This window comes from Peromyscus maniculatus, chromosome 17, assembly GCF_049852395.1.
Source record: "Peromyscus maniculatus bairdii isolate BWxNUB_F1_BW_parent chromosome 17, HU_Pman_BW_mat_3.1, whole genome shotgun sequence".
NCBI classification, from domain to species: domain Eukaryota; kingdom Metazoa; phylum Chordata; class Mammalia; order Rodentia; family Cricetidae; genus Peromyscus; species Peromyscus maniculatus.
This window is the reverse complement of record NC_134868.1, coordinates 48,017,821-48,032,627: the sequence shown is the minus strand read 5'-3', so window position 1 is coordinate 48,032,627 and position 14,807 is coordinate 48,017,821. Positions and strand designations below refer to the sequence as shown.

Here is a 14,807-nt window from a genome sequence, read left to right as displayed (position 1 = left end):
CTCCGTTGACCACACATTCCAGCTCCCAGGGCTCAATACATTGTTTCCATATCCCATGTCTTCTTTATCATTTTACATAGAACTCATCAAATTCCTTTAAAACTATTTTTAAAAATTTATTTAGATTAAATTTTCATTGGCCAGAAAATTATAATGTTATAAGTCATCTAATTTGATAACTAACATACTCTTGAGTTTCTTCTAGATTTGCTTACTCTAATTTTGTTTTTTACATTTCTATTTATTATCCTAATTGTAGAGTGTTTCTGTTGAGTTTTCTAAATAAGGAATTAATGACACTTCCTCCTTCAAGTCTTCCCTCCTTTTTCTTTACACCAAAGTAGTAACCAAAGCAGCCAGTCCTAGACTGCATTTTTAAGGGTGTCATTAGGCAACAAAGTAGCAACAGTGTCATGTGCTTAGCTAACACCTCACAGTTTCCCTCAATATTAAATTGTATCTATCTAATTTCCTCCAATGAAAACACCTTAATAATAACATATAGCACTTTTCCAGACTCATACATCACATGGAAAATACTTTATATGCTATCTTATCAAGCATAATACAACTTAAAAAATACTTCAATGTTCATTAAATCATGAAATTAATATTGGAATAACATGTAAAATTAATTATGACTTGGGACTGGAGAAATGGCTAAGCAGTTATAAGCAGAGGACCTGGGTTCAATTCCTAGTATCCACATTGTAGTTCACAACTGTAATGTCTGTTCTAGGGGATCTTAGTTTTGACGCTCTCTTCTGTCCTTAGTGGACACCAAGCAGGCACATGGCATAAAGACACACATACAGGTAAAACACACATAAATAAAATAAATAAGTCTAATAGAGAATTTAAAAATAAAAATCATCATAAAAATTCTTACAGTGCTCCCTGTTGCATTATGCATGGAGCTCTGGGACAGGAACAATTATTGACATCATCGTATGATAATCCTATGTGAAGGCCAATCATTTGAGTGATAACCACTGAGAATCCCTCCAAACCTATGTCTTCTGGATACTAAAATAGAGAAGATTGAAGAGAAAAATATTATATCAGAATAAAAGAAAGGCAAGTGATAAATGTCTTTGCAGTCATAAAATGTTATACTCTAATTCTTTTTATATTCAGCATACTTTGTAATAATTTACTTTGCTATGCATATCTATGCTAATTGGCCATTTTAATTTAGCTGCATGTTTTTATTTCTACATTCATTAAAATAAAGTGATTTTAAAAAGCCACATAAAACTACACATATTGTAGACATGTGTGTAACTAAAAGCAGGAAAATTCTATCAGAATGAAAAACAATAGTGAGTACATATGCTTCCCTAATGTCTGTGGTATCTAAGTTTAGAATCCCCAGTGCTGACATTTGAAGGTTAAAGCCAGAACATGGCATGGGTAATGACACCCAATTTGGGAACATCAAATTTTGAGATACAATATAGAATTTAGAGTCTTAATGCCCAGTAACACAGGAGCCATGGTATTCTTCTTTTATAAATGTCTAACTGATAAAAAATTGTTGGCTAAAGTCATGAAGATGAAGAGATTCCTCAAAATAAAACAACTTTCAAGTTAAACTATTCAAAATAATTTCAGTCACAAAGCCATCGCTGTAAGTTATGCAGATTTAATAAGTGCCAAAACACATCCTACTCCAAGGTCTAGCTTATTATCAACCATGGAGACTGAAATACTAATAAAAAAAGCCTTCCAACTAAAATAACCCCAGGGCCAGATGGATTTACAATGAAAGTCTAGCCGACTTTCAAAGAAATTATTCAAAAGAGTAGACATAGAAGGAACACTCCAAAACTCACTCTATGAAGCCAGTACCACACCAATACCCAGACCAGGAAAAGACACAAGCAAAGAAAACTATTCTGATACCTCCAATGAACATAGAATACTCAACAACATACTTGCAAACAGAATACAGACATACATCAAAAAGATTATTCACTATGATCAAGTTAGTTTTATCTCCAAAATGCAGGGATAGTTTGATATATGCAAGACAACAAATGTAATTAATCACATGATAGATTTGAAGACAAAAATCACATGATTATCTCAATAGATGCAGAAAAGGCCTTTGACAAAAATCCAACACTGCTTCATGATAAAAATCCTAGAGAATAGAATATAAGACTAGAGGGAGCATACTTCAACATGATAGAAGCTATATATGAGCAAGCCATAGCCAACATCATCCTAAATGGAGAAAAATTTGAAACAATCTTACTAAAGTCAGGAATGAGACAAGGCAGTCCTCTGTCACCTCTCCTTTTCAGCATGGTGCTTAAAGCGCTAGCTGGAGTAATAAGGCAAGAGAAGGAAATTAATGGAATATGAATAGGAAAAGAAGAAATCAAACTACTCCTATCTGCAAATTATATCATTACAATATACATTACATTGCACATTATAATAATATATATTATATTATTCATAAGAAACTAAAAATTCTACCAAGAAACTTTTAGAAATGATGAATAAATTCAGCAGTGTGGCAAGATACAGAACTACCTTGAGAAATTAATTGCTTGTCTATACAACACCCACACTATACAGAGAAAGAGGTCATAAATGCAATCACATTCATAATATCCCAAAAGAAAGAACATATTAAGGACTAGGCTTAAACAAGGAAGTGAAGGACTTCTACAACAAAAACTTCAAACCACTGAAGAAAGAGATAAAGACACCAGAAAATGGAAAGGCATACCATTGCTGATGGGTTGACAGAATATGGTGAAAATGACCATTTCACCCAAAGCCATTTACAGAATCAATGCAATACCAATATAAATCTCCATCTCATTTTCACAGAAATAGAAAAATCAACCCTAAAATTCATAGGGAGCCACAAAAGACCCCACATAACCCCAAACAATCCTGAATAAAACTAGCAATGAAGAGGCATTACCATTTCAGATCTCAAGACTTATTACAGAGCCATAGTAACAAAAACAACAGGGTCTAGCTTCTGAAATGATTGTTTCTGTCTCTTGCACAGTATGCATGCAACATGACCTAATGATTCAGAAGCTAAGTCTATCTACAATCTGCTGCTTTAATGAAAAATATGCATCATGCAATGAGCTAAAATGGAATTTCAGCTAAAGGGGCTCAACTTTCACTTATTTTTTACATTGTAAATAATTGCATCATCAGGCTGCTAAGTCTTCCTTTGATCAGGGTTTCCAATGAATCACTCTTAAGTATATATTTAAAATGTTCTTTATCTGCATAAATCTATGTGACTGTCTAAAATGTCTGTACTGGTCCTTTGAAAGAATAAATAAGTGAATGTTTTGCCTTTTTAAAAAAACAAATTTGGAAAACCAAACAAATGAATATAAAGAGAATCAGATTAGGGAGAAATAATTTATAGAACAGAAAAAATCAACTTCATAAAAAATTGGGTTTGGGCCGGGTGGTGGTGGCGCACGCCTTTAACCCCAGCACTCGGGAGGCAGAGCCAGGCGGATCTCTGTGAGTTCGAGGCCAGCCTGGGCTACCAAGTGAGCTCCAGGAAAGGCGCAAAGCTACACAGAGAAACCCTGTCTCGAAAAACCAAAAAAAAAAAAAAAATGGGTTTGGTTTAAAAAAAATTGAGTGGACAGAGTCCTAGTTAAATGAGCTAACAAAACAAATTTGAGGCTCAAATAAAGTCAATAAGGAGAGAGATATACTAAAAAGGATGTCATACGAAGGGTTATTAGAGACTATTTTGAGGAATTACATGTTTGCATAGTTGGCAATTTAGAAGAAATGGGCAAATTTGAGAAAGATTCCGCTTACAAAGATGGAATTAGGAAGGAGTAGAAATCGCAGACAAATATATAGCAAATAAAACAACTGCATCAATAGTGAAGAAACTTACAAAAAAGAGCCCAGAACCAAAGTCCTTCACAACTAAATTCCTCAAAAGTCTAAGAAAACAGCAACCCTTCTTGGACTGTTCCCAAGCAGATAGAGAGAAAAAATTTTGGATCACAAGCTACAACGCTCAGTCACTCCACTTCCAATCTCAGATAAAGACAACCATAGAGACACAGACTATGAATTAACACAAACCCTCAGGAAGCCCCAGGAAGTGTACTGATTTTAGTGTATATCCCACCTGTAGCTGGAGTTTTTCTCCAGTCCCGCCCGGGCCCACAGCCGCTCAGACCCAAATAAACACACAGAGGCTATATTAATTAAAACTGTTTGGCCTAATGGCTCAGGCTTCTCGCTTGATCTAGATCTTACACTTAAATTAACCCATAATTCTTATTTATGTTTAGCCACGTGGCTTGGTACCTTTTCCCAGTTCCGCCTTCACATCTTGCTTCCTCCATGTCTGGCTGGCGACTCCTGACTCAGCCCTTCCTGTTCCCAGAATTCTCCTCTTTGTCCCGCCTATACTTGCTGCCTGGCTACTGGCCAATCAGCACTTTACTTATTAACCAATCAGAGCAACACATTTACAGCATATAGAGTGATACCCACAGCACCCACCTATTTTATTATTCCTATTTTTGAGCACTCAGTATCCATCTCTATTTGTTCCTCTGGTAAATGTCAGTCTAGAGGAGCAAGATCTTTTCTTTGTCCCCTTCCACAGAATCACTTCTTATTTTGATTATTCTTTCTGAGCATAAGACCTGGGCTATTGCGGGGTTGGCAAACAAATCGGGCAAAATCCAGCTGCTTCCTGCTTTCATGTAGTTACAACTGAGAATGGTTTTTATACTTTTAAAAATTTCAAGAGAAAAATATTTTGTTGTACATGAAAACTATATGTCATTCAAATATGACCATCCATGAATAAAGTTTAATTGGCACCCAGGTGACTCTTGCAATGCAGTGGTAAAACTGGGTTCTTGTAGTTTGTTAATCTCTGAACTAGAACCTTCCTCATACCATAAGGCATACGATACAGGTAAGATCATTACAGGACCTTCAAGCAAGAGGAGCAAAAAGGCTGACTATGAATGTTACTTTTGTCAACTTGCCACAGTCTAGAATTATCTGGAAAGTGTGTCTCAATGAGATATTGTCCATATTGGGTTGGCCTGTGGACATGCCTGGGGTGAATTGTCTTACTTAACTGATGCGAGAAAACACAGCCCACTGTGGGCAGCACCATTCCCCAAGCGGGAGGGTCTCACCCTGTATAGAAGTGGAGAGACTGAGCTGAGAACAAGTAAGCAAGCAAGCATGTATACACTCACTTCTCTCTGTTCTTAATTATGGTATGCTTGCCTTAAGGTCCTGCTGCCATGACTCACTTGATATGATGGACTGCAATCTGGGATTGTGAGCCAACCAAATCCCTTTCTCCCTGAAGTTGCATTTTGTCAGAGTATTTAATCACAGCAATGAAAATGAAAGTAAAGCGCTCACCTACCAGACACATGAGAATGACCTGCTTTTGTTGACAAAAACATCACAGAGGGTACTTGGGGCTTCATTTATCTTTGTTCCTGCAATATCTACAACTGCCTTACATTATAACATTCATTCCATCGCAATTAAAGTCCTGGAGTAACAGATTGAGTGAAGTCTTGCACTAACTTGCATTAAAACTCTGCATGAACAATGTGGGCGAGCCATGATACTCAGATACATATAAGACAAAGCATACAAGACAAACCTATAAGACAAAAACAATTTTCTACCATGAGATAGGAAAAGAACTGGTTTATCAGGCTACAAAATCATTGATGAAGCAACAGAAGATGCTTAGAAACTCTGGGGTTAGGAAAACAAAGTATATTCCAACTGGACGCTACCACCACCAGCACAAGAAATGGGTTATCTCTTTTTGAGTTGTTGACCAGCAGATTACCATAGACACCACTCCCCATAACAATAACAGTGCAGGCCATTACCAATGTTATTGGTCACTCTCCAGACCTTGACTGTAAGCTGCTATTGCTGAAGACATCACATACTTCAGTTATACAGCATGGAAAAATCCAGCTAGTACTCAACTGGGAACGTCATTCCTAACGGACAGCTTTCATAATGGTAGAAGGTGATATGCACAGGACTGGAGGAGAAAAGTAATCATCACTTTCACACAGTTATGAATACCGAGAGATAGGCTAATGGCCAGGCTGCAAGATCTGCCCACTGGTGCAGCAGTGGTATGAGTATTTTGACCGTAACCAACCACCTTTTCGTTGCATTGAAGGCCACTCTCCAAGATGGAACTTATAACTGTCACTGTGAATAAGATCAAGAATCTGTGGCTAGACAGGTCATGGTCCTCAGCAGAAAATCTATTAGTATTCTGCTAAATGGACACAGCACTAACATGACTCCTAATGACTTGTTGTTGTACTTATAGGCCAATGCATCTCTCAGCCCTCATCAGAGATGCTTCATCTTGCAGTGAATGGCAAGCAACACAGAGATCCACAAATGGTTAATGTGCAGAGAATGAGAGACCCAGGAGTGCTCAGTCCTAAATGGGGCATCTATACCATACGCCTCCACCTAACGTTCGGAGATCTATATGGAAGAGGGGACAGAAAGATATAGAGCCAGGAGAGGTGGATGGCTTCAAGGACACTGTTTTCCAGATGTAATGAGGCAGAGGGATGCACATATGAACTAATAGAAACTGTGACAGTATGCACAAGCCCTGTACAAGTTCAAGCCAGACAAAATGCCAGCATGGAGGCGGGTAGGTGACCACAAAGTCCCTAGATGAAGAGCTATTGCTGCTGGGAGATGGAAAGTCATTTTTAATGGTGTGAAACCTGGTATACCACATTACAGGGCAAGCGCCATACTCGGAGTAGTGTGCCAGCACAAACTGAACTGGATGGGTTTAAAGGAGGAAAGGAAAAGGAAGAGATGTTGAGGAGGTTAATATGGTAAAAAAAAATTGTATAAAAATGTCAAAAAGTTAATAAAAACATTATTTTTTAAAAATGGAAAAGTAAGTTACTTCTCAGTCCAGGGACATCCACATGAGTGATGATCTACTCTCCAGACTCATCGAAAAGTGCTCTCAGGGAGAAAGGAGATCTACAAATGGAGAAACAAGAGTCTAAACAGACCTGACTCTGCACCAAGCAAAGCCTGGGAGCGTGGTTCCACTGCCTGTCACCTTCCTGACCTTCCAGTCACCTTCACTGACACACAAGCTAGGAGGTAAGAAAGCCCAGGACACACAGTTCCCATTCGACAGCTTGGGGCAGGAGCTGAGAAGACTCCAGATCTAAGAGCGTGGGGGGGAGGGGAGGGACTGAGGCCAAATGAAGGGCTAGAAACACAGCAAAATAAACTGGAATACCGAAATCAGAGAAAAGACGGAGCCAAATGATTTTAAGTGTGTGCATATTATTAGTAAAGACTATCTACTGTTAGGAATCATAATGCAAATATCTGATATGCAGGATATCTGATATACGACCTCTGTGAAAGAGTCATTCGATCTAGGAGGGGTCGCCACCCACAGGTTGAGAACTTCTGCTATAGAGGCTGCAAGCAAGCAACAAACATGTGTGGGAGAAAAGCATGGCTTTACGTTCCCAGGAACACTAGAGACTGGTAAATCCCAAGGTACATATATATGTGTACATGTGTGTGTACATATATAATATATATACATATATACATATGTACAATATATTTTACATATTTTTATCATATATATGTATTTCAAACACTACAATTAACCAAAAATTTAAAAGAATCAAATCCCTTCTTGATCACCCAGCTCCCGTGATTCTTCTTTTTTTTCCTCCGTCAGTTGTCGAGACATGAGTCAGTGGAATGTGAAACAGAAACGCGCATGTTCCAGAGGAGACAAAGCGAGTGCTGTCACATCTCAGCTGTGCAGCACGTCCCACGTGCAAGAAAAGAAAACACACTCCCCAGACCGTCTCCAGGGTAGAGACAGAGGCCTTTTTTAAACGTGGAGGAAGGTTAGACACGTTTTATTAAGGGATTTGGACAAACCAATGGGATGCAACTATGAAATCCAGAAGTGTCGCTCATTATGCAATCCAAGCAATTTAGTATCAGTCCATTATCTGGCTCAGAAGAGAATGAAATGCAGTTTGTGGAAATAGCGTGAAGTGCTATTTATGAAAGGGCACACACAACTTGATGACTTCTGCTACTTCCTGAAGTTGGACACATGGGGGCGTCTTTACTTTTGAGCTAATGCTTGTATTCTTTAAAAATCTAAGGCGGGCAGTGGTGGCGCACGCCTTTAATCCCAGCACTCGGGAGGCAGAGGCAGGCGGATCTCTGTGAGTTCGAGGCCAGCCTGGGCTACCAAGTGAGTTCCAGGAAAGGTGCAAAGCTACACAGAGAAACCCTGTCTCGAAAAAAAAAAAAAAAAAAATCTAAGGCAACTTTAGTAAATGTCACAGCTAATTAGTGACAGAATTTACTAGTCTCTGTATTATGCTAATTATGCTTGAAATTTGTAATGCAATGGGACATTTTCGGATTCAAACAATTTTGTCCTAACAGAGTAATAATGAAAAACAAATTGTTAGAAACCATTTAACTCCTGCATAAACACTTACGTAGTATATGGTTGTTGAAGAGTAATAATGTAAAGAAGAATGAAAGCTACATACCATGGCGACACCCGCAGCATAGCTTTTATTGCATATGTCACCCGGTGATACTGCTCCAATATATTTTGGATGTTCCCTGTAACTATACCATAATGGTTTACTTTGTATTCATGTAATTATATAACACAACATATAAGCATATATTTACTTCCTCATGAAGTTAAAAAGATCACTTGAGAAATATATAAACTTCCAATCTGAATATCCAATAAAGTATGCAAAATGTCCAAATTATTGTAATTATTCATTTGATATCAACTTTTTTCTTCCCCTAGCTCTCAGACTTGATATTATTCTATTATCTGAAATGCTACAAAGTTTCCCTTATCTGCAGTAACTCCTTAGGCCACTAAAAGTTGAAAAATAAGGAAAAGAACTTTTAACTTGTAGAAGAGGCAATGTTACATATTTTAAACATAAGCGTCTATTTAATACAAAAATATCACAAAGCAACCTACACAAATCTATCCTCTTGAAAAAGTAGACATGAAATACATTAATCTGTATGGGTAAAATTGAATAAACCATTTTTATATTATTTATTATATTAGACTGACATATTCTTCAGCAAAGCTGATATCATATAAATTAATGAGATTCAGGATTTGTTAACATTCTACTTTCAATACAAAAATATGCCAATATAAAATTGGCCATCATTGTTTTTATTTTTAAACTATCATCTTTATAGTATACATATATATGTGTATATATGTATACTTCATAGTATATGTATGTATATGCTATGTAATATGTATGTACACACATATATATAATCTTCAAAGTGTCCTACAGAAAACTGAAGAATATAATGAATGCAAAAATTGACCTTTGTGGAATTATTAATTTGTTAATCATGCAGAACACTGTCTACTTACATGAGTAAGTGTGTTATCTCATGGGACTGTAGGGTAAGATAGTCTCGTTTCCAGTCCAAAAATCTTTGTAAAATATCATTAGCATCTCCGTCGGTAGAAATTTGGTCTTTATCTGACCACAGTTCCAAAGAGGCTAACACAACAGCCAAATCCAGCTGAGTAAACATCTATGAATAGGATTTACAGTGTCTGTTTCAAAAATATCAACTCTTATATAAAAAAAACACAGAAAGAAGTTCACTAGAGTATTGGGAACATTGAGCTAATAAAATATATTCAAGTCATTAATTTTCCACACTTTTAAAATGCAAGTCATAGTCAATGTCTTTTTCATGAAATTAGAAATCTGAAAAACTAAAAACTTACTGTGTTGACAAGCCCAATAATCTGGAAAATTTTCTGTGTTACACCCAAAGTGTCAGATCCCATGTAATCATACTGAAATACAAATTTAACTGTTTTAGGATTTATTAAAATAATAATATGATAGTACATTTTTCAACAGCTGAATTATTTTGGTACTATAAGACAAGCATAATTTTATCAAGTCTTTCTACATGCTAATATTTTCATTAAAGTTTTATTTTGCCAATTATAACTAAAATTTTATACTAATTATATTATAATATAATCATATGTAACTTATATAAAATATAATGATTTATAATAAAACACTAAAATGATGCTATATAATTATATAATAATAATTTTAAAAATAATAATTCTTATTAAAAACAATGACTCAAGAACACACTGGCATTTAGAATGGACTCAGTATAAACTTCTAAGACTCTCAAGCAGAAAAGGTATGAAGTGAGAGGCACTAACACATCTCTGTGGATTCCACCCCATGATAACCAGACCTCACAGCTGGAAATTGCCTATGAAAACAGGGATCCAAGGACCCCTCAGTGCATGCTCCACAAATGAGGAAGAGCAAATACACGAAGAAACAGAAGAAACAACTGAAATTGGAAATAAGTCTACAACAGAAGAGATAAATATTATCATGATGTGGAGTGAAAATCCTGTCAAATGAATACGTTAATACAATCTGCTAATTAAAGTGGACCACCTCCAGAGGTATGTGGACTCTGACTCTGGAGCTGATAAATTACCTCTGTTCCTGGGCATCATTAGCTGAATACGCTCAGCAACTCAGTCCAAACACTTTTGGGGGCCAGAGCTGTAGCCACAGTCTTCTCGCCAGCCTGGGGCTAGAAGCCAAATTCTCAACTTTCAATTGAAAAAAGAATAGGGACTTGTGTGCTTAGGCTCTGTGAGCATGGGTACAAGGTATGAGTCATTCAACACATTTTTCTGGTCAACATTTCTGAAATCCTTCTTCACTATACTCTTCAAAAGATGTGAATTATGGTGGACCCTTCTAGTTGTTCTCTGGATCTGTACTCTTTTTTTTAAACATGTTTGTTGGAGGTTATTTGATCATACCGTGTGAGATGTTTCTGTTTTACCTCACCTGTCTAAGGCACCTTCTGATTGGTTTAATAAAAAGCTGGATGACCAGTAGCCAGGGAGGAGAGAATAGGCAGGACTTCTGGGCAGAGATAGGAACTCTGGGAAGAATCTGAGAGGCAAGGGATTCACCAGTGAGATGCAGAGGAAGTCAGACATAAGGTACTGAGGAATGGTAATGAGCCACATGGCAGAAGATAGATTAATATAAATGGGTTAATTGAAGTTTTAAGAGCTAGTTGGGAACAAGCCAAAGCTAAGGTCAAGCTTTCATGCTTAAAGAAGTCTCCATGTCATTATTTGGGAGCTGGCAGTCTAAAGAAAGACTGGCTATACATATTTTTATTATTTCTTTGAGAGTTTAATATTGTACATTTTAATCATATTTGCCCCCTATTTCTCCCCCTAACTCTTCCCAAATCCACCCTATTCCCAACCCCTCAACTCTGTGTCTTCTCTTCCTTCATTTCTTTATCTTTCTTTAGTTTTCTTTCCTTTTTTATTTTATTTTTATAACCAATTTGTAGCATCTAATTTGTACTTCCCTGCGTGTGGGCCATCCACTAGGGCATGAGCAACCTGACAGGGGCCACATCTTGAAAAAAATAATAATAACTGGCTCTTTCTCTCCTAGAAGCCATCAACTGTCCGTAGCTCCTCACTTAGGATGGGGGCTCATAAGGCCCTTCTCAGTCCATACTAGAGTGTTGACTGGCTTGATCAGGTCTCATGCAGGAAATCATGAGAGCAGGGATGCTGTCCTGTCTAGAAATCATTGTTTTGTTGCAGTCTTCTCTGAGCTCTGCCTCTTATGATATTTTCACTCTCTATCCTGTGACAGTCTGAGTCATGTGTGTGTGTGTGTGTGTGTGTGTGTGTGTGTGTGTGTGTGTGTGTGATATGATAGCCTATTTATGGCTGAGCGTTGCACTGACCCTTGTTGGCTGCACTTTGATCAATTGTGAGTGTCAGTGTTAAATACTATCCACTCTACGAAGAAACTTCTCTGATGAGATTTGAGAGCGGCAGTGATCTATGGATACAAAGATGTGAATTTAGAATGCAATTCGAAACACAGTCCGCTTAGCAGAATAGCAAGAGTGAGTTCGTCCCTGGGGCCTGTGAATGCTCCAAACATGGGTTCTTAGCCAGACTTGCAGTACTAGGGATGTGTTTTCTCCTGTGGAGCAGGCCTTAAATTCAACTTTAAAAACAGTGGTTGGTTCTTCTATAACGTGTATAGCACTATTGCACCCCCAGGCATGCTTTGCCACACTGGTCATTATGTAGTGGAGAGAGAACACAGTTAAGAAAAACTAGTGATGACCTTTTCCCCAGCCCCTTCCACTACTAAGAAACTTCCTGGTCAATCCTAACTCTATTGCTCTACGTCGTATGCCCAATATGTGTGCTGTCTTCAGTAATAAGGTCTCGCATCAACTTCTGGTGGGCAACCAACAATTGCAATCGCCTATATTATTGTGGGGTCTCTAAGACACCTCTGACCAAGAACGCAAAAGGGTGTATTCCATACTTAGTACTAGGAGATTTATTTAACAACCTATGGATTCTAAGAGGAACATCGTATCTTGTGTAGGGTAATTCCAATTAAACCCCTTTATGTGAATATGTAAATATGAAACAGGTAAAACAGCAGTTTCCATGTGGGATTTTAGTCATCTCTTCCATCATACTGTCCTCTGCCCCACATGCCCATCTCTCTGACCACTTTAAATTCCCTCCACATTACTGAATCTTAACTGATTCCATTTCTCATGCTGCACAAATTCTTCAGCATCTCCCAACTACACCTGGGGGTGAAACGCAAGCTCTTGCCTTAGGCTGAGATTCAGCTACCTCGTTTGATCCTCCCACAGACCCACAATCCTGGAGTGATGGCTATATCCATTTCAGTTGCATCAACCCACCTATCACTCAACAAACAGAACAGCTATATTTGAGAGACTCCTGATTTGGGCTCCTACAACTGTGTGCATCTGCTAAGACCTTCACTATTTGTCTTAAAAACCTTTGCTATGAACATTGAACAGTTACTACACCTTCCAGGGTTGTATTGTTTCATACTGTTCGTGTTAACATATACTACGTCACAGTGTAATTCTCTTACTGTTTAGCTGTCTCTTCACAATTCAATTTTATAAAGCAGATGATATTGAATGAATAACAAAACTAAAACACCTGTGAGCTCAAAGGAAACAAATCATTTCTGTCTCTAAGTTTTTCATTAAGAAGAAGGAAGGGAAAAGGAAGAAGTGGATGGGGGGTACAAGAAATGAGGAGGTGAACAGAAAAGAAAGGGAGATAGAAGACGGAGAGAAAAGGAGAGAAGAGGAAGAGATGGGATAGAAGCGGGCAGGAAGGATACAAGAAGGGAGATTGACTTACCAAAGATTTCCCCACTATAATGTGCAGTTTTAGACTTTGAGGGAATAGTTGTGAATGATTTTTGTCCTGGAAAACAACCAAAACTATTAATTAATTGTTAGTGTGTACCGAGCTCTCTAAAAGCAAAAGTTAACATGCAAAGAAGTCAGGGAAGACATACATAAAACCACGATTGAGACCTAAATATAAAAGACTGTTGCAAAGCACAGCTTTCACTTCAAAACATCCTTGGAATGAGAGGTTCCCTGTGAGGGCTTCACCCTTAGAAGGAGAACTCCAGGCATTGGTGGTTGCCTTGTGCTCCTGAAAGGTTAGCCAATCCCAAGAGGTCTGCTCTAAACACTTATGTGCAACACTGAGTGATGATCTCAGTGGGCTGTATTTATAAACATCTCTCTGTGTGTGTGTCTCTGTGTGTGTGTGTCTCTGTCTCTGTCTCTGTCTCTGTCTCTCTCTCTCTCTGTGTGTGTGTGTGTGTGTGTGTGTGTGTGTGTGTGTGTGACAATTACAATTAAAAAATAAGAAGCCATGAATTTGAGGAATGGAAGAGGTACAGGAGGAATTGGAGAAAGGAGAAGGAGGGAGAGAATGCTGTAAATACATAATAAGTTAAAAGCCCACAGGAAAGTTACCAGTTGGGAACGAGTCTTCACCCCATTCTCCCCATGTGTAGCTGGAATGTTCATTACTGTCACGTAGCCTTCTGCAGATCAAAACACTGTGATTTTTAAGAGAAACCAGTAGGTCTTTCCTCTCTCCTATGGGTTGTGCCTTGGGTTCTAAATCATTTTCAAGTGTCTTTATTGTCAATAATGATGCAGTTATGGTTGTTTATGGTGTCAGATTTCATCTGTGGCTCATTTTATTTCCAATATAGATTGTGTCAACATATATTATCTTACATTGATATACAGTACCTATGTATCTACTTATCTTCTTGCTGGTTTTTTTTTTACAGTTATATAAAATTCATACATCACTTTAGAGAAAATGTAGTCCTTTCTATGACAAATCTTACAGTCCCATAATGAATAGTTTTTTCTCCATTTACTTAGTTCTTTATTAGATCAGCACCTTGCAGTTTGTGTGTACAGCATTTCTACACTTCCCCTGCTGTTTATAGGAGTGTGGTGGATTTTTATATGCCATCTAATATTCAGGAGGTGTGTATTTCCATCATTGGATTCAGGAGTATTACATACTCCACCAAGCAATCCTCTATCATGATGGTTAGAGGGATGAAAGGAGATAGACTTGAGTTTATCCAAATTTAACAAGAGGGCAATCAGTCTTGTGTCACTGAGAATCATCTTTGTTTAGATTTTCATGGATAGTATTTATCAAGGGCAAACTTCACTCTATTACAAGGTTGCTGAGTGTCTGCATCAAATGGACACTGAATTTTATTATCTTCCTTTATCGCACAATGGAT

General features: G+C 37.7%; 1 protein-coding gene across 5 annotated transcripts in view; it reads right to left on the bottom strand.

The window, feature by feature from the left end:
- LOC102903725 (disintegrin and metalloproteinase domain-containing protein 18-like) overlaps positions 1–14,807 on the bottom strand; it is a 74,190-nt gene that overhangs the window by 40,757 nt on the left and 18,626 nt on the right. For all 5 annotated transcript variants that reach the window (XR_006064782.2, XR_013045387.1, XM_016001541.3 and 2 more), the window contains 5 exons: positions 13,376–13,441; positions 9,860–9,931; positions 9,494–9,660; positions 8,616–8,697; positions 890–1,026 (listed from right to left, as the gene is read on the bottom strand). Coding sequence is in view for 3 of the 5 variants with exons in the window: in XM_016001541.3 (XP_015857027.1) it covers positions 890–1,026; positions 8,616–8,697; positions 9,494–9,660; positions 9,860–9,931; positions 13,376–13,441 (524 nt within the window). In the remaining 2 variants the exon portion in view is untranslated. The remainder of the gene's footprint in view (positions 1–889; positions 1,027–8,615; positions 8,698–9,493; positions 9,661–9,859; positions 9,932–13,375; positions 13,442–14,807) is intronic.